Here is a 15,513-nt window from a genome sequence, read left to right on the forward strand (position 1 = left end):
TGTGTATTTTTGGGAAAAAGGGTACAGCAGAAACTGATAGACAAGACCTTCCCAGTTACCCCTATTCTTACAATATATGATAATTTCTATGTTTGGTTTAATGTCGACTAGATCTGTTTTCCTGGCAAAATTTCTCCAAAAGCTAAACACGTGTGATTGCCTGTATTCACTATCAGAACTGACAAAAACATTTCATCTTTATCACTCAAAAGGCTTGGATTATAAAGAGAAAGTTGTAAACAGAACATACCTGCTAACACGACTTGGGTTGAACATTTTAGGTGGTGGTTTAAACATGGTTGTTTGTTTGTTTTTCAAAGCTTCATGCATGTACATCATTCTCTCTTGTATTAATTCTCTCATCTTCTTCACCCATTGTTGTTTCGTTTCTAATGATGACGCCTAAAAATGGATGCATATTGAAATTTAATTTTCTTGTCTTCCTTTTTTTTGATCTTTTCAAAACATGGCAAAAGATAAAACATTTGGTTTAAGCCTTATAGCTCCACTAAAATAAGAACTGTAAAGAGCCTCGCTAGTGAGACAGAGCGCATGCTCATTTTTACGGAACTGTTGATGTCAACTTGGTATCCAGTTTTTAGAGAGTCTATGAAGAAAATTAGTTTTATTTTAAATCTGGCAACTTTGAAATATGGGAAATCTCGATGAACTTAAAATTAGGAAGCTACCAAATGGAGGAACTTGTGATCATTAAAATTCAACAAAGTCAATAAACTTTGAGTCCATGATCTTTAAGCAGATAAGTTGAATAAAGAAGGCAATAAACTTTAAGCTATTCACTCTCCAATTTCCACATATCACGTGTCTACCTACCTTGAGTATAATTCTATAATCAGATATCGGAGCACGACCAGTCCACAGAGCAAACTTCGTCTCATCACCTTCTATATGTTCTGTTACATTGATTTCTGATATCTATAACAGATAAAATATGATTAAAGCCTGGATCCAAATAGATATATAGAAATATAGTTTAAAAACAAATGAAACATTTTAAAATAACTAGCTGACGAATAATTTTTACCTCAATAATTTCCATCAGCTTTAAAAGATAGTGGACCACAGCCATATACGCCCACCGCGGCATGCAGATGGTAAATATTAAAGATTTTGGGGCAAAATTTTAAGTTTCATCAAAATCGGTTGAAAACTAAGAGAGTAATAGCATATTCAAGATTTTGCGGCAAGGGCAATAACTCTGCTTCTAATGGTCGAAAATAGCTCAAATTCAAACTTGATCTTCGTTTTATTTCATCAAAAACTCTAGTTTTTATAGCGTTTACAAGCAAATGTTGACGGACGGACAGGGTTGCCGACAATATACGTCCACATAGAGAGATGCAAATAAAATATCACCTCAATCAAAATATGCCAGAAATACTATGATTGTATGACTTGACCTACAAATGGTAAGACAAACTGCTCTTATAATGGTAAGACAAACTGCTCTTATAATGGTAAGAATTTGTGAATCACATGATACAAATACCAATATCGATGGTGGCATTCCTACTCTCATATTTGCAGTTTTTCTTTATTTCATCATTTTCTTTAATACTTAGTTGCCACTTACCATTAATTTAAATTTAAAAACATATTTTGATTTTCCAGTACTGTCCTTGACTTCCTTGCCAAACACCAGACAGACGTCAAACAGGAAGATATGACGATCTCGTCCCTTCTTGATCAGTTGTTTTGGATCCCAGACTGTAAAATTATCTTGAAGGATGACTTCTCCTAGAGCTTCTATATGGTCCTCCATTCCTACCAACATACTTAGATGCATGGCGTCGTTCGCTTTCTTTGGCACATTTAACATCACTTCCAGACCATCCTGCACATTTACAATAAAGGTTAATATCGTCCGAGGATGGATTTTATTCCAAGCAAAGGTGGTTTTAATTAAGAAAGATAAATTTCCAATTCCAATTCCAGATCTAGGTTAGGTTTGCCATATATGATCTGACAATATTCTTCATTTATTAAGTTCATTGGTTGATGAACACAGGATTTGAGAATGAATAAATATTTTCATATTTGTTTTTTTTTTTGTGTATTTTATCATAATTATTCATTCATTTATTAAAATTTATATATATATATATTAATAAAACTTTTTTTTCTGGTTTAATTTGTCAAGATGTATTTGGTCCGTACCAGGGGCAGGGGCTTGTTTATTTTTATCTGAATGTTATTGTGTATTCATACACCGCATTCCAAGATAGGTCAACCTAGGTCATTGCCATGAGATTTTTTGGTTACCAGAATTGTTTTGCTTGTACAAATTTCCATCTCTATGGTCATGTGATAAGAAGAGGTATTTTAGTAAGAATTAGAATTTACCTTAATTTCTCCAGTATGAGCCTCACAACATGTCAATAAATCTTTTAATAAGAGTTGATATTTGGTGATACGTTGAACTGGTTTAATCAGAAACGATGCTAGGGGGTCGTTCAATTTGTGTTTAGCTTGCATTTCCTGAAATAAAATCATTCAAATATTAAATACAAGTTATGTTTCTAATTCTCAGAAAAGGTTTTTTAATCAACACTGATTGATAAAATCTAAGACATATTTTCCTGAAGATGTAAATTGCAGAAACATTGTGTACAATTCAAACCAGGAATATTGTACCGCAACATTGTGTTTCCTTAAAAATGAGATCTACCCCTAAACATTGTTTTTATTAATGTTAACAGGCTGCCAATCTTCAAGATCAAATTGAAAAAATAAGAAAAATAAAAAAATAAAAACTGATCTTACCTCGAAGAAATTGCCAGCTGATTCGACAAGTAGTGAGTTTGATTCTGGTTTGTTTTTACAATAAGTTACATAAATAGAGAACTTCTCGGCCTAAAAGACAAAATAATTCACAGATTGTAATATAAACAAACTTGTTCATCTTCCTACGGTGTCCTGGGGCCATCTTTTTCACCAAAGAATCTGAACAAATTGTAACATGAGGCAATTCATTAATTGTGAAAAAAAATAATTTAATCTTACCCAGGTAACAAAACAATGGCCAACATCTTCTGGTATTGTTTCATATTTCTCTAATTCTTTTAAAAATACTCTGAATAAAAAAAAAATCAAATTATTAGATCAAAGATCTTTGACTTCAGAAAAGAATATTTACAAAGATTTATTTAATCATTTTCCAGGTTTTTTAGTGTCAAATTAAGCAAACTCTTTGAATAATTAGTGTTTGTAATGAATTATCATGTATTCTTAATCATATCATAATGTGCTTATTGCATATAATGAAGAGGTTTAACCAATCATAAATGTACATATATGTACTGGATAATCAAAAAATAAGGAAACCCATCTTTAAATGATGACGTGAAATCTATATTTCAAAAACACTTATACCAATTTCTAATATACGCAAAAATTCTGTCATTTGTTATTTGGGGATAAATAATGAAACTTTTAGTATTGATGCAATTTTTTTTATTCAACTCAATGCATCAATATAAAGGAAGGAATCATGTTTCATCTGTGAAAGGTTGCAGATCTAGTACAATCACATCATTTTTTCAGTATCACAGTAACTTACTTGTTGTGGAAATGATAAATTTCTTCCATGTTACCGAAAATAACTTTCTGTTTGCCCTTAATACCAGGTGGTACATTGTTACTGGTATCACACATTTCATTTAAATAGCACTGAAAATATCAAAGAATACAGGTTTTACACGATAATAAAACAACACATTCACTTCGAATACCACCAGAGGCACAAAAACTTAACTTAAAATCATTAACCAATTTATTTAACTTATTGGTTAGCCATTAAAATTGATCATTTTAACCAATGAGATGACAGTACTGTATTCCCTAAAATCTACGTTTTACATGAAAGGGAAAACAACACAGTTTGACTACCAACCAGAGGCACAAAAACTTAACTTAAAATCCAGTGGCAGAGCCAAAGGGGGGGCAGCAAATTTTTCGGGCAAAAATGTCATAACTAGGTTAAAGTTTCTGGCAATCTCAGATATCTCGCCCTCTCTCGGACGAAACCTGGCTCCTCCTCTTTTAAAATCATTAAACAATCTATTCAACTGATTGGTTAGCCATTAAAATTGGTCATTTTAACCAATAAGAACTCATTTGTTGTCTAACGAGAGGCCCAAAACATTTTGTCTAATTTGTTTGTGAACATGTAACATATGGTGAACAATTTGTTATATACATATCAAATAATAATATCTTGAGCAGCAGTGAATCTAATTGACTAGTCTTACCTTTAAACAAGTTTCAACATCTTTAACATAGGTTCTTTCAGTCTGTAATAGTTCAGCCATTATAAACCTGCAATAATAGTTAAATATATATAATCAAAAATATTTGTTTCCAATTGCGTTTATATGATCACATTTCATCAAATGAACAGAGGCTCAACTACCATAGGCACTGGTTGAACCAAGTCCAGTGGCCCCCACTTCTTAAGGAGCCCAAAAACAATGCAGGAGAGTGTAAGTTAAAAACTAAAATTCCCATGGGAGTGGCATCAAAGGGTGACTTCGACTTCAAACACGAGTTAACATGGTAGCATGGAATGTCTATATATGGTCAAAAGTCCCGCCATATTGCCTTAACTCGATCAAATGAGATTGCGACCCTCACTCGGCTTGCTCGCTGAAGATAATTACCTCATTTCTCCATCAACCACAGAGTTTCAATCGAAGTCACCCAAAGTACTTTAGTCAAGGAGCCGTCACTCATCTAGTTGAGTCTTTGCAAATCAACGAACAAGCTATTAGAGATAGAGAGCTGGCACATAGCTTGACAAATTCCGAAGGAGTTTTATAGAAATAATAAAGGTCCTAGCCCTAGGAGAAATCGGCTAATTGCACACTGCACAGTATTTTCTAATCTATTTGCCTGATTTGATTCAGAAGAAGATATATCACTTACTCTCGGCGTCTGGCTGATTTACGCTTTTCCTCTGTTAATTCTTTAGGTCGATGTTGTAGTTTTTCTTCTATAGAAGAATCAGATCTTCTCTGAGGAGTGGGGGTTTCTTCTTTTTCTTGGGGGTCAGGCTGAAATAGATTATTAGTATTATGATAGTTGCTTGTCAATTTCATTATTATTTTGTCACTTTTTCAGAGAAAATATTTGGAAAAGATGTTCAGTGAGCTATTCCTCCAACATTTCTTTATATGTAGGTTTTAATTCCATTCAGGTGACTGTCTGTAACACTATATTTATCAAAGAAAGTTTTAAAAGATCTGTGAATGTGTATAGATATCTTCGTTACAGCTAAAGTCTAGAATTAACATGTCTTAAAAGAATTAATAACTCTTTTTACCAAAATGTTGTTTTGGATATCAAGTTTCGTTTGACGGTTCAGATTGTTAGTACTTGGTTTATTTATCCATACCTCTTTCTTCTGAACACCGAGTTTAGTTTCTAACATGGTTCGATATTTCTCCATTCTAGACAGGAAATCTTTATGGCGTTTGTCAACAGCGGCACACCATGACATGATATTCTTAGCGTGGATGTTACCCTTAGCAACAAAACCATCGGCAAGTTGAAGCAATAATTTCACATTTTCTTTGGTTTCCTGAAATATTCCAAAAAGGAGATAAGAGTGAGTACCTTTAGAAAGTTTTCTTTAGGCCTAAGTTTTTCACCTCTTGAGGAGAGCGAGACTTCATAAACCTTAACAAAAATTGGCGGCAAGCTTCTTGATAATGTGGATGAGAAGCTAAGTTAGAGAGCTGTGAAAATTGTCAGCGTTCTATCAGCAAATCAGTCCTACTCCATTATCAGTAGCTCCAATTCTGATTTGATCATCAGGGAAGATAACCCAATAACATGCAAGTTGCCAAACTTGTTTGTTTGGAGGGGTGAGTAATATATCTGGAGGGGCAATGGTGTATGGTGTTTAGTTGTAGTAATGGAATTGATCAGTTGTCAGAATTTTTTCAGGGGGGGGGGAGGGGGACAATCAAATTCTTGCCTCCCCTGTAGCTTCGGGTCTGCCTAATAATGTCAATAAGTTTATCCACTGCCATTAATCAGTTGAAACATAGAAGAAGTCAGATTTAAACTAAAAGCACTCTGCTGAACCATATTTTAAACCGAAGCAGACAGCAACTTACCTTGGCTCTATTTCTAAAATCATAATGTTCTTTCAACAGTGATTCTGTTTCTTGTGGACTGCTACCAACTGCAGTGTGAGATTCCAGGTATGCCTCTCCATGATCATGGATCCATTCTAGAGCCTGAAAAATAAAAATCATAAATTTTACCTCAAAACCATTTCACTCCTGTAAATTTGGATAAAAGTCCCAAAAAATATCAAAAATCTAACCACCATGGCTAAGTTTTCTTGATGGATTCTATCTCTGAAACACGTCATCAACATAACTCTTCTTTATCATTAGTTATTGTCATCATCTTGTCTAGCCTTCTGTATTCCAAAGGACAATTACTTAATCAATTAATGATTTATGAAAAAATAAAATGGTTCAAAAATGGAAGATTGCTTTGGTGAAATGGTAAGCATGTAACATGGTACGTAAAACAAATCCATACCTGTTTAGCACTTTGTTCAAATAATAAAAATTGGTGACATTGATCAAGTTTACGTTTTTTCATCGTCCAACATTCAATAACAATATTTTCTTGGTGTAACAGCTGATCCAGGGTTGCTGAAAAAGTGATATTAAATCTGTTAACACAATTTCAAAATGGCCTATATATACCTTGCTTCATGACGTGAAGAATTTTGACATAAAATCAAAATCGTTTTGATTAAATTTTTCAAATAAACAAGAATAAAATATCAATATTCTATAAAATCTAGGAATAAATATAACAACAACTTGCACACTCTGAATCTCGGTTTGTACGACATTTTCAAAATCGAAACGATCTTAGCGCTAGGATGTCCTAGATTATTATCTTCTGACATTGAATCTAGGACAACCTAGCGCTAAGATCGTTTCGAGAATACGTGGCCAGGTCGATATCCTTTGTCAACTCTATAAAGCTTTCAGAGAGTTCGTATAGCTAATAATGTATATTTTTTGATATTTTTCATTTACAATCACAGTTCTAAAATATATTTACCCTTGACATGACCCTCAGGACTTCTAAATTTCATCTGCATGCCCAGGAAATGGAGATTACGATTGACATATTTTAAAAATGTTTCAGCTGTTCTTCTGGCTAGGGTACAGGCCTAAAAAATATAAACAAAATGTAATCTATTGATGCAAAAGCTAAAGTTAATATAGTTTATGACATGATTCAGCACACAAAAAGGCAGGGTTCGAATTCTACAGAAGCTGCAAAGCTCAGCCGGCAGCTAGCAGCAAGTCATTAATAAGCACAAGATTGCCTGCAAGATCAGTGCAGTACAATCCAATCCTTCCAATTATCTTTCAGACCAGAAATATTTCTGAGCATCCACTTAGAAAAATGTTGTTGAATATTAGTAGATACCATCAAGACATCGACCCCCACCAGGCAAAGAATATAATTTGTTGGTACATACTAGATGAAACCATTAAATTCCTTGAAGGAAATTTTTAGTGCCAGCAATTGTCTCGAAAGCCTAATGTTGAGCACCCACAAAGCAAAAAGTATAATTTCTTGGTACGTTCAGATGGTTGATCCACAAGGCAAATACAATAAGTTCTTGGTACGTTCAGATGGTTGATCCACAAGGCAAATACAAACAGATCTTGGTACATACCTTAAGAAAAGCCTCCTTCTGTTCGTTATGTTTATTAATTAGTTGTATTAAGAATGATGATTTATCTGTAGTATTAGTTTTATCTGAGTTACACCAATCTTCATCTCGTTTATAATCTCTATCTAATGATTCTAGCACTGACCATACCTTTAATAGAATAGTTATAAATGTTATCAAACCATGCATTTTATAGAGAGGTATGCCACTTACTTTTTTTCCAAACCTCAACAATTCTAAAAGGTATCCCGCTTTCATAGTTTCTATCATATATGTCTTATATATGTATCATTCAATAGAATTCCTTATGAAATGTTTTTTTATTTAATTCAATATCAAATTTTTCAAATGTGTTTTATTACATGTCAAGACTCTGGAAGGTTTCAGGTCAGTTTTGACATTTTTCCCTAGTATAAGGTTTCTTCATAAGAGAAACTCTCCTATAGAAGCACTGGCCTAGGTCACAAGTAAGGACTGTGAATTTCAGCATTGGAATACATCAATTTGATAGGAAATTACCTACTTCTGGAGAGATTTACAAGATAAGCAGTCTTAACTATCTACCTTTAAGGAATATAATCCTTTGTTAGGTAATGGCTGTTGTTCGGGAGAGCACATTATATGTCTGACGATGAATCACACGAGTAGGGATGTACTATAGACACATTAAGTTAAGTTTATCATCCTGTTTTAAACATAAAATGAATTTTTTTACCTGTTCTGCTGTTTTGTACCAGTTCATAGAAGCCATGACCAGTTTGTGTCTTTCTTCTGCATGATACATCAACTGTTGCCAAGCTAACGTCACATTCTCTGCGATGGCACGAACTAGGTCTGAGTTATAATGCTGACCTTGTATCATCGCTTCAGCTTTCTGAGTCACCTGTACTACACTAATATGAGTTTTCTGGAAATAAATTTCAAAACAATCAAATTTATACCTTAAATAGTACATTTCAAATCAAAGACAAGATCTCAAATTATTAGCTCTACATAGGATATCTATAAATACTGGATGGTTGTTTCTACATTTTTAAATTGTTATGAAAACAATCAAAATTTCACACAAGATTTCAAAACATTGTTATGATAGAGATACTTATTTTCATTCAAAATTCCATGCTCACATTGGATTACATTTCAACATTGTCTGTGTCCTCTGCGCATTTCAAAACATCATGGTACATTGAGTTCTATTTAACCAGCAATATCTTATAGATGGTAGGTTGCAAAGTAAGATTTGAAGACATAACAAGAAAATCTTTTCTTTGAACACCCTTGATCTGGTATCTACAGCCCGCCCAGCTTTGTTCTAGTTTAAGACTTAGTTTAAAACATTTCTTAAATCATAATTCATCAATGTAGTACCGAAGACCAACCTACCTCTATGGCAATCATGAAATGTTCATGTTCTTTTTTCAGAGTTTCAGCTTCTATGAGTGTGTTAGGACAGATAAAACTGGCTGTTAACATGGATTCTCCATTTCTGACCCAACATATTACCTACAATATGATAACAAATCTTATTATCTCATCATGAATAACATTAGAGAAAACAAATAGAAAAATTTTTTTTGAAAATTGTTTACTTCTTAATCTTTATTATTCAATTCAGAAATGAAGGTGGAGTTGTCAATCCAAAATGACTCCAAGGATCAATAATAAAACTGTTTTCATGTAATACAGTAAATTTAAGCCATTAAAATTAAAAAATCACAAGAATGATGAAGAAATACGAAAATCAGGTATCCTACTGAATTGTCTAAAAAATCATATCACTACTGGACACCATCATTGTCTGATAAAGACGAAATTACCTTTGTCGAAACTTCGCAAGTTATTTATAAAAGTAATTGATATCCATAAAATTGTGTCCAATTATTTATTACCCAATAACAAAATAACTAACTAAGGAAGATAAAAAGAAACAAAAATAGAACCATACCTGTCTGGCTTCAATCTCGAAGTTTCTCAATTGTACACACTGCTCTAGTCGGAGTCTCTTCTGTTCTGAGAACGTCTCTAGATCCACTTCTCGTTCCTGGAGGTACTCGAGTAATATCTGGATCCTGGAACTGGCATCGTACTGGGAGTCTAACATCAACTGAACACCAGAACTCTCAAATAACTAATACATCAAAACAACAAACAAACAAAACTACTAACTACTGTTATACTGAATATCTTCATAATCTACGTTTTCTTTATGGACTATTACATGTTAGAAAACTAGTGGTTCTATTGTTCTGAAAAAACTCTTACAAAATTTGACTATTTCTTTATAGTTTCTGACTAAACAAAAGAGCATGCAACGGAGAAGGTTATAATTCGTTTAATCCCTAACAAATTCCCTTTCCCCATTTCAGAAAATTCATAATTTTAGATTTTTTTACCAATGTGATCAAACCAACAGAGTCCTAAAATTGCTTGATTTACTGGACAACTGCTGATATAGCTTTGGTCATCCAGCGATTGGAGCATCAATATATAAAGAATCAAAACTGACCTGACAGAGTTCTTGACCTCGTTGTATAACCTCGTAAGTACAGTTCTGCATGTGTAATACGCTCTCATTATGCATCTGAAGAAGTTGCTCGGCCTTTGAACCATCTGTCACCAGTTCTTGATGTTGAAGCTCTTCCGACCATAATTCTAGTTGTGACGAAACCTGGGAAGAAATAATTTTTTTATAATAAGAGGAGATCTTCGCTTAGTGTGCCCAGTGCCAAGCATCGGCCGAAACCATTCGCCATCATCAAGTGTTTAATTTCATTTGCCCTAACATTCACTCGTTTTAAAAGTGTGTTCACTCTGGCGTAGTCTATGACACACTTTCCTATAACTCAACCAATCACGGTTGCTGAAAGCGTCACATGACAAATAAAATGGCAACCTTCAGTGAAGCAAGTTGAGTGCTAAAAGAAATTAATTATGTTATGGGAGTCAAAGCCCAACTATATAAGCAACTGACGCTCTTCACATCTTTCTGGACACCACCATATTTTTATCATGTGACTGAGGTCCTTGCGCATGCGTAATTTGATTTGCAGACGAGTTAACAACGCAGGCAATTGCCCAGTTTGTCCACTGCGTCGGGCCCCATGAATTCAGCAACGAATAGTTCGGCCAAAGTACCAGCAAATATAAATCTGCCCAGTCTCTCGTTAGCTGTAGAGACTTGAAAGTAACGAAACATAAATGATTAAGATAAAGTGCACAAAAAATGTCCAGCATTAGAATAATGTTACATTGTGTGACATTGAAAATTCATAAAAAATACTACAATTTACCTCAAGAGCATCTCTTTCAAAAACTCTGAGCTGAAGACAGAGATCCAGTTTCATTTTTCTGGCTGCCCACAGATCTTCCAGTTGATTTCTACTTTCATTGAGTTGATTTAATACACCTGAAAACATAGTCACATACTGAAATCTTATCATACAATGTCACTACAATAAAACATTTCATGTAACTCAAACTGTGAACCATTGGTCCTAAGAGAGGAAGCAATTGCTTAAGTTTCAAGAAATGCTTAAGCTGTGAATTGATTTGTTTTGGTATCCAATGCCTCAGAGTTCATAAACTTTCTTGCCTAATTTTTAAATTGTAGGAATTTATCCCAAAAATAGACTAATAGGATAATACACGTTAGTATGTCCTTATATCCACATAAAAACACCATATTTAGCAATCCATTTCTCATTTCAAACTTAGAGCGACAAAATTTACAAAAATATGTTTAAAAGTAATAAAAATGCATAATTTCCAATATATAATTGATTTCAATTCCAAGTTTCCTTAATAATAAAAATCACAAAAAATATACAAATATTTTCAGAAGTCAAAAGACAAAAAATTAAGAAAATCTGCTGATAAATACATAACACTGATAAAAATTTGACAAAGTACGATATTACATTATAATAGTTCACCTTGTTGCTATATTCCTGGTCATTGTTTTAATCTAACTTAGAAACATTGTGGTTAAATTGTTCAAATTTACACATCAAATAGAGAATTTGTGTAAAAGATTGAAGGTCACTGAGAGCTACCAATAACAACATTGATTGTGTGAAGAAATTTGGACTTTTTCCACTTTTTTTACTCAATCTTCATTGTTCGTATGGCAATGGGTATACCTTTATCTTATCAATGCCAATGAGTGCACACAAAAAATTCTGTTAAAATTGTTCTGTTGCTCAAACAATTGCAAAAATTCAGATTTTTGAATTCGGTTAATCTAGTGCTCAAACAATTGCAAAAATTCATCATTCGGATATTTTAGAAATTCTGTTAATAGTAATAAAAGTGTGTATATCAAGTTTCATTAAGATCTAATAAAATCTGTAGCCTCTATGATGTCCACAAGAGTAAAGGGGCTACAGCAATATATCCAGATCATTTTTTGTAATGTTCAAAAGTTTTAGCCTTAACAGTTTAAGTAATTCTCAGAACTGAGGGTTTTAGTCGTAACAGTTTTGCTGACTATGCATTTTTCTAAGAACAGTTCCCACCTCTTGCCTGTATATATATATATTCCTTGCTTAGACCTGATAAGTATTGTAATGTTCAAGGCTTTTAATCCTTTTGTCTGAGCAAAGTAAAAAGTTTGTTGAATTTTTTCGATATTTTTGCAGAGAATTGGAATATCAGTCTCATAATAATACTGTTAGTCTTAGAATGTTTTTGTGTTGATAAAAATAATATCTTTTGTAAGTTTACATTGAAAAGTAACACATTTCTCTCCTAGAAATTTCAACTCTAAAAAGGTACAAATTTTGGCTGAAAAATGTCCTTTGTAAAAACAAATTTTGAAGACATAATGTGTGCTTATGTTTATATTTTTATCAACACAAAGTCATTCTAAACTAACAATACTATTTTGAGGCTGGTATTCTAATTCTCTGGAATGTATTGGTAAAAAAAAACTTTTTACTGTGCTTAGAAAATAACAGTGTTGATAACTTTGTATTTTTCTACAAGTTGTCAACAAATCAGATTGATGTTGATTTAACAGTTTATTGACTGTTGTCCAACTAAATTAACTTTGTCCAAAAAACCTATACAATGTTTGTTTACAGATCTCTAGACTTGTTGGCTTCAGTTGACTTGGTTTATTGTGATCAACTTTCTCCCTCAATCTATAAACATCTCACAGACTCTTAACTTCTGATAAGCTGACATGGATTCTCTTAAACAGCCCTAATTTTCTGTACCAATTTGGAATCATATAAGTTGGCAACACCATTAAGTGTTCAATGAAGGAAATTTAACCAGCCCAGCAGCATTAGCCTATATTTTTCAAACAGTCGAGGGATCTTAAATGTGCATAGGGAGCCGCAGTGGCTCAGTGTGTTAAACGCTTGCTCGCTAACCTGAAGGTCCAGGGTTCAATCCCGGCATAGGTCAAGGTAATATCTTCGGATTTTTCAACCCGGTTTCCCCGTCAGTGATGCAGGTAAAGAGGTGCTGACAAGGAAAAAACATCTATAAACCGAGACTTGTGTTACAGGCTGTGTACGTTAAAGATCCCTCAACAGTTTGAAATCGAAAAAGAGCAGGTTAATGCCGCTGTCCTGGCAAAATTTCCCTCATTGCACCCTGTATAGCTAGCGTTGCCTGTCTTCATTAGCCCACATGGTGCAGAAAAGTAGAACGTAAAAATCCATTCATTTCATTTCATTTAAATGTGCATAGCCAGTAGCACAATGACCTAGCACATAGATAATACTCTACCCATACCAAGATATAAACCTGGACTTTCAGGTTAGCAGCAAGCATCCAACCCAATGCACCCCTTTCCCCTGTAAATATAGTAAAGTAACTTACCTTCTATATGTGTGTAGTCCTGATTTGAATTTCCTTTATCCTGTTCAGCATTGATAGCCCTGTTAAATATGAATTTTATTTTCATCACTGACCACATATATAACGATCGTAACATTTTTAATAAAAACACGGCCATAAAACAGAAGAGTTTTATCACAAAAATCACCAGTAGCATGCCTAGCTTTGACACGATAGTTTGTACGGAATATCCAAACACAGAAATCCGACGGAGACTCACCGCACAATGACGATATACAGTTAACGAAAATAAACGTAACTTTCCCATATTTGGAATAAAAATATTGCTATGATATGTACACCAAAGTTTGGAATGAAAATGTCTGGTTGATAGCTTCATATGATGTGAATCCATCTTCGATACGTCACACTTGATTGTTTTCGGCACATTTTGTTTTGATTGTCACTGGGTTGGAATGTGTTTTAAGTACAGTACGTTTATCACAGAGTTGCTTCAGCTATACACAAATTACAAATTTTGTCTCTTTAAGTCTATTTTCAGCTTTTTGAAAGCATGAATAGTAAATTTTGTCCTTTCAGTTTAGTTCAAAGCTTTATAAATACACAAATTGTAAATTTTGTCACTTCAATTGTATTTACAGCTCATTGAAAGAACTCATTGTAAACTTTGTGTCTTTAGTTTTGGATTATTCAACAGCTTGTAAATTTTACTTTAAGAAAGCGTTTTTTGATATTATGCTGATAGAATTGAATAATATTGTTGATATGTTAATGAAATTGTATTTTATAAATGATATGTTTGTTAATCTTGGTAAGATTCTGGTGGTCGTATTAAAAGGTGTATATGAAGGTATAAACTGTCACCCAAATGTCTCACTATTTCCATCTTGCATAATGTAGCTTTAAGTTAAATAAATGTTCTGTATTACCTCAGAAATGGTATTTTCAGGCAGTACATCTAGAAATTAAAAGAAAAATATCAATTTCTTTTCCTTTTGGTTTTTTTTTTTTAAAATAATGACAAAAATCAGAAAACTTTATAACATCAGCAAAAACCTTATAAAGTTGCACTCCACAATCAACAATAGCGCCCAATAAAAATACCCATAATAGCAAACTCAGCAGGTATCAACTCCATCCAGGCCTTCAAACTATTGGCAAATAATCAACAAAAACTCAAGAAAAATAAATTCACAGCAAAACTTAACGCTCAGGAGCAAATAAACTATAAAGAACTTGATAACATCCATAGAAACCTTAGAAAAATCTACAATCAAAAGCTTCATCAATAAACCCAAATAAAAATACCCATAGAACAAATTCAGCTGGTTTCAACTCTATCCAGAAATTGAAACTACTGGCAAATAATCAACAAAACCTTAATATAAATTAACTCACAGCAAAACTTAATGCTCAGGAGCAAATACATTTCAATAATAGCAAAAACTCATTGACTTTCAACAACTGTAAGACCTGAAAGCAGCCTTCGATCAATAAAAGGACATAATCTTAAAAGCAATATTAACAAGAAAGTACTAAACTCTGTGGAAATAAGCTTCAACAACAGCTCACAAATTTAGAACAAAGTTAAAACAATTGTATGAAACAAAACTTGAGAGAAATATCTTTGAATAAACCCAAAACTTCAGGGAAATATCATCACAAAAACAATAAATCGTCAAATCGTGAAAGCCCAACAATAACTACAATAACAGGTATAAATCTGGAGCAAAAAAGGTTTAAACAAAATTCAGAGAAAAACTTTGAATAAACCCAAAACTTGAAGGAAATAACGACAATGAATCGTCACAGAAAGCCCAATTACTTAAAAAAGGTTCCCTTATTTTTATTTAAGAAAATAAAAATGCTAATACTTATATGAATAGAAAGTAGTGGTGTTCTAATGACTTGAAAAAATACCAGTTTGTCTCACATGTCCATTAATCAATTAATTCATAATTAGCTAA

The 15,513-nt window shown here is 33.2% G+C and overlaps 1 protein-coding gene across 1 annotated transcript in view; it reads right to left on the minus strand.

Moving 5' to 3' along the window:
- The window catches only part of LOTGIDRAFT_220800 (hypothetical protein), a gene marked incomplete at its 3' end in the record, with an annotated part of 129,035 nt that overhangs the window by 76,103 nt on the left and 37,419 nt on the right, over nucleotides 1-15,513 (minus strand). Inside the window, exons 15-34 of the mRNA XM_009064818.1 lie at nucleotides 13,568-13,626; nucleotides 11,029-11,144; nucleotides 10,245-10,406; nucleotides 9,684-9,866; nucleotides 9,122-9,241; nucleotides 8,454-8,645; nucleotides 7,742-7,888; nucleotides 7,114-7,225; nucleotides 6,577-6,692; nucleotides 6,141-6,263; nucleotides 5,414-5,599; nucleotides 4,945-5,033; nucleotides 4,272-4,338; nucleotides 3,581-3,690; nucleotides 3,025-3,094; nucleotides 2,785-2,874; nucleotides 2,365-2,499; nucleotides 1,595-1,855; nucleotides 835-936; nucleotides 251-402 (exon numbers count right to left, since the gene is read on the minus strand). Coding sequence (XP_009063066.1) covers nucleotides 251-402; nucleotides 835-936; nucleotides 1,595-1,855; nucleotides 2,365-2,499; nucleotides 2,785-2,874; nucleotides 3,025-3,094; nucleotides 3,581-3,690; nucleotides 4,272-4,338; nucleotides 4,945-5,033; nucleotides 5,414-5,599; nucleotides 6,141-6,263; nucleotides 6,577-6,692; nucleotides 7,114-7,225; nucleotides 7,742-7,888; nucleotides 8,454-8,645; nucleotides 9,122-9,241; nucleotides 9,684-9,866; nucleotides 10,245-10,406; nucleotides 11,029-11,144; nucleotides 13,568-13,626 — 2,592 coding nt within the window. The remainder of the gene's footprint in view (nucleotides 1-250; nucleotides 403-834; nucleotides 937-1,594; nucleotides 1,856-2,364; nucleotides 2,500-2,784; nucleotides 2,875-3,024; nucleotides 3,095-3,580; nucleotides 3,691-4,271; nucleotides 4,339-4,944; nucleotides 5,034-5,413; nucleotides 5,600-6,140; nucleotides 6,264-6,576; nucleotides 6,693-7,113; nucleotides 7,226-7,741; nucleotides 7,889-8,453; nucleotides 8,646-9,121; nucleotides 9,242-9,683; nucleotides 9,867-10,244; nucleotides 10,407-11,028; nucleotides 11,145-13,567; nucleotides 13,627-15,513) is intronic.

This window comes from Lottia gigantea (genome assembly GCF_000327385.1).
Source record: "Lottia gigantea unplaced genomic scaffold LOTGIsca_65, whole genome shotgun sequence".
Lineage (NCBI taxonomy): Eukaryota > Metazoa > Mollusca > Gastropoda > Lottiidae > Lottia > Lottia gigantea.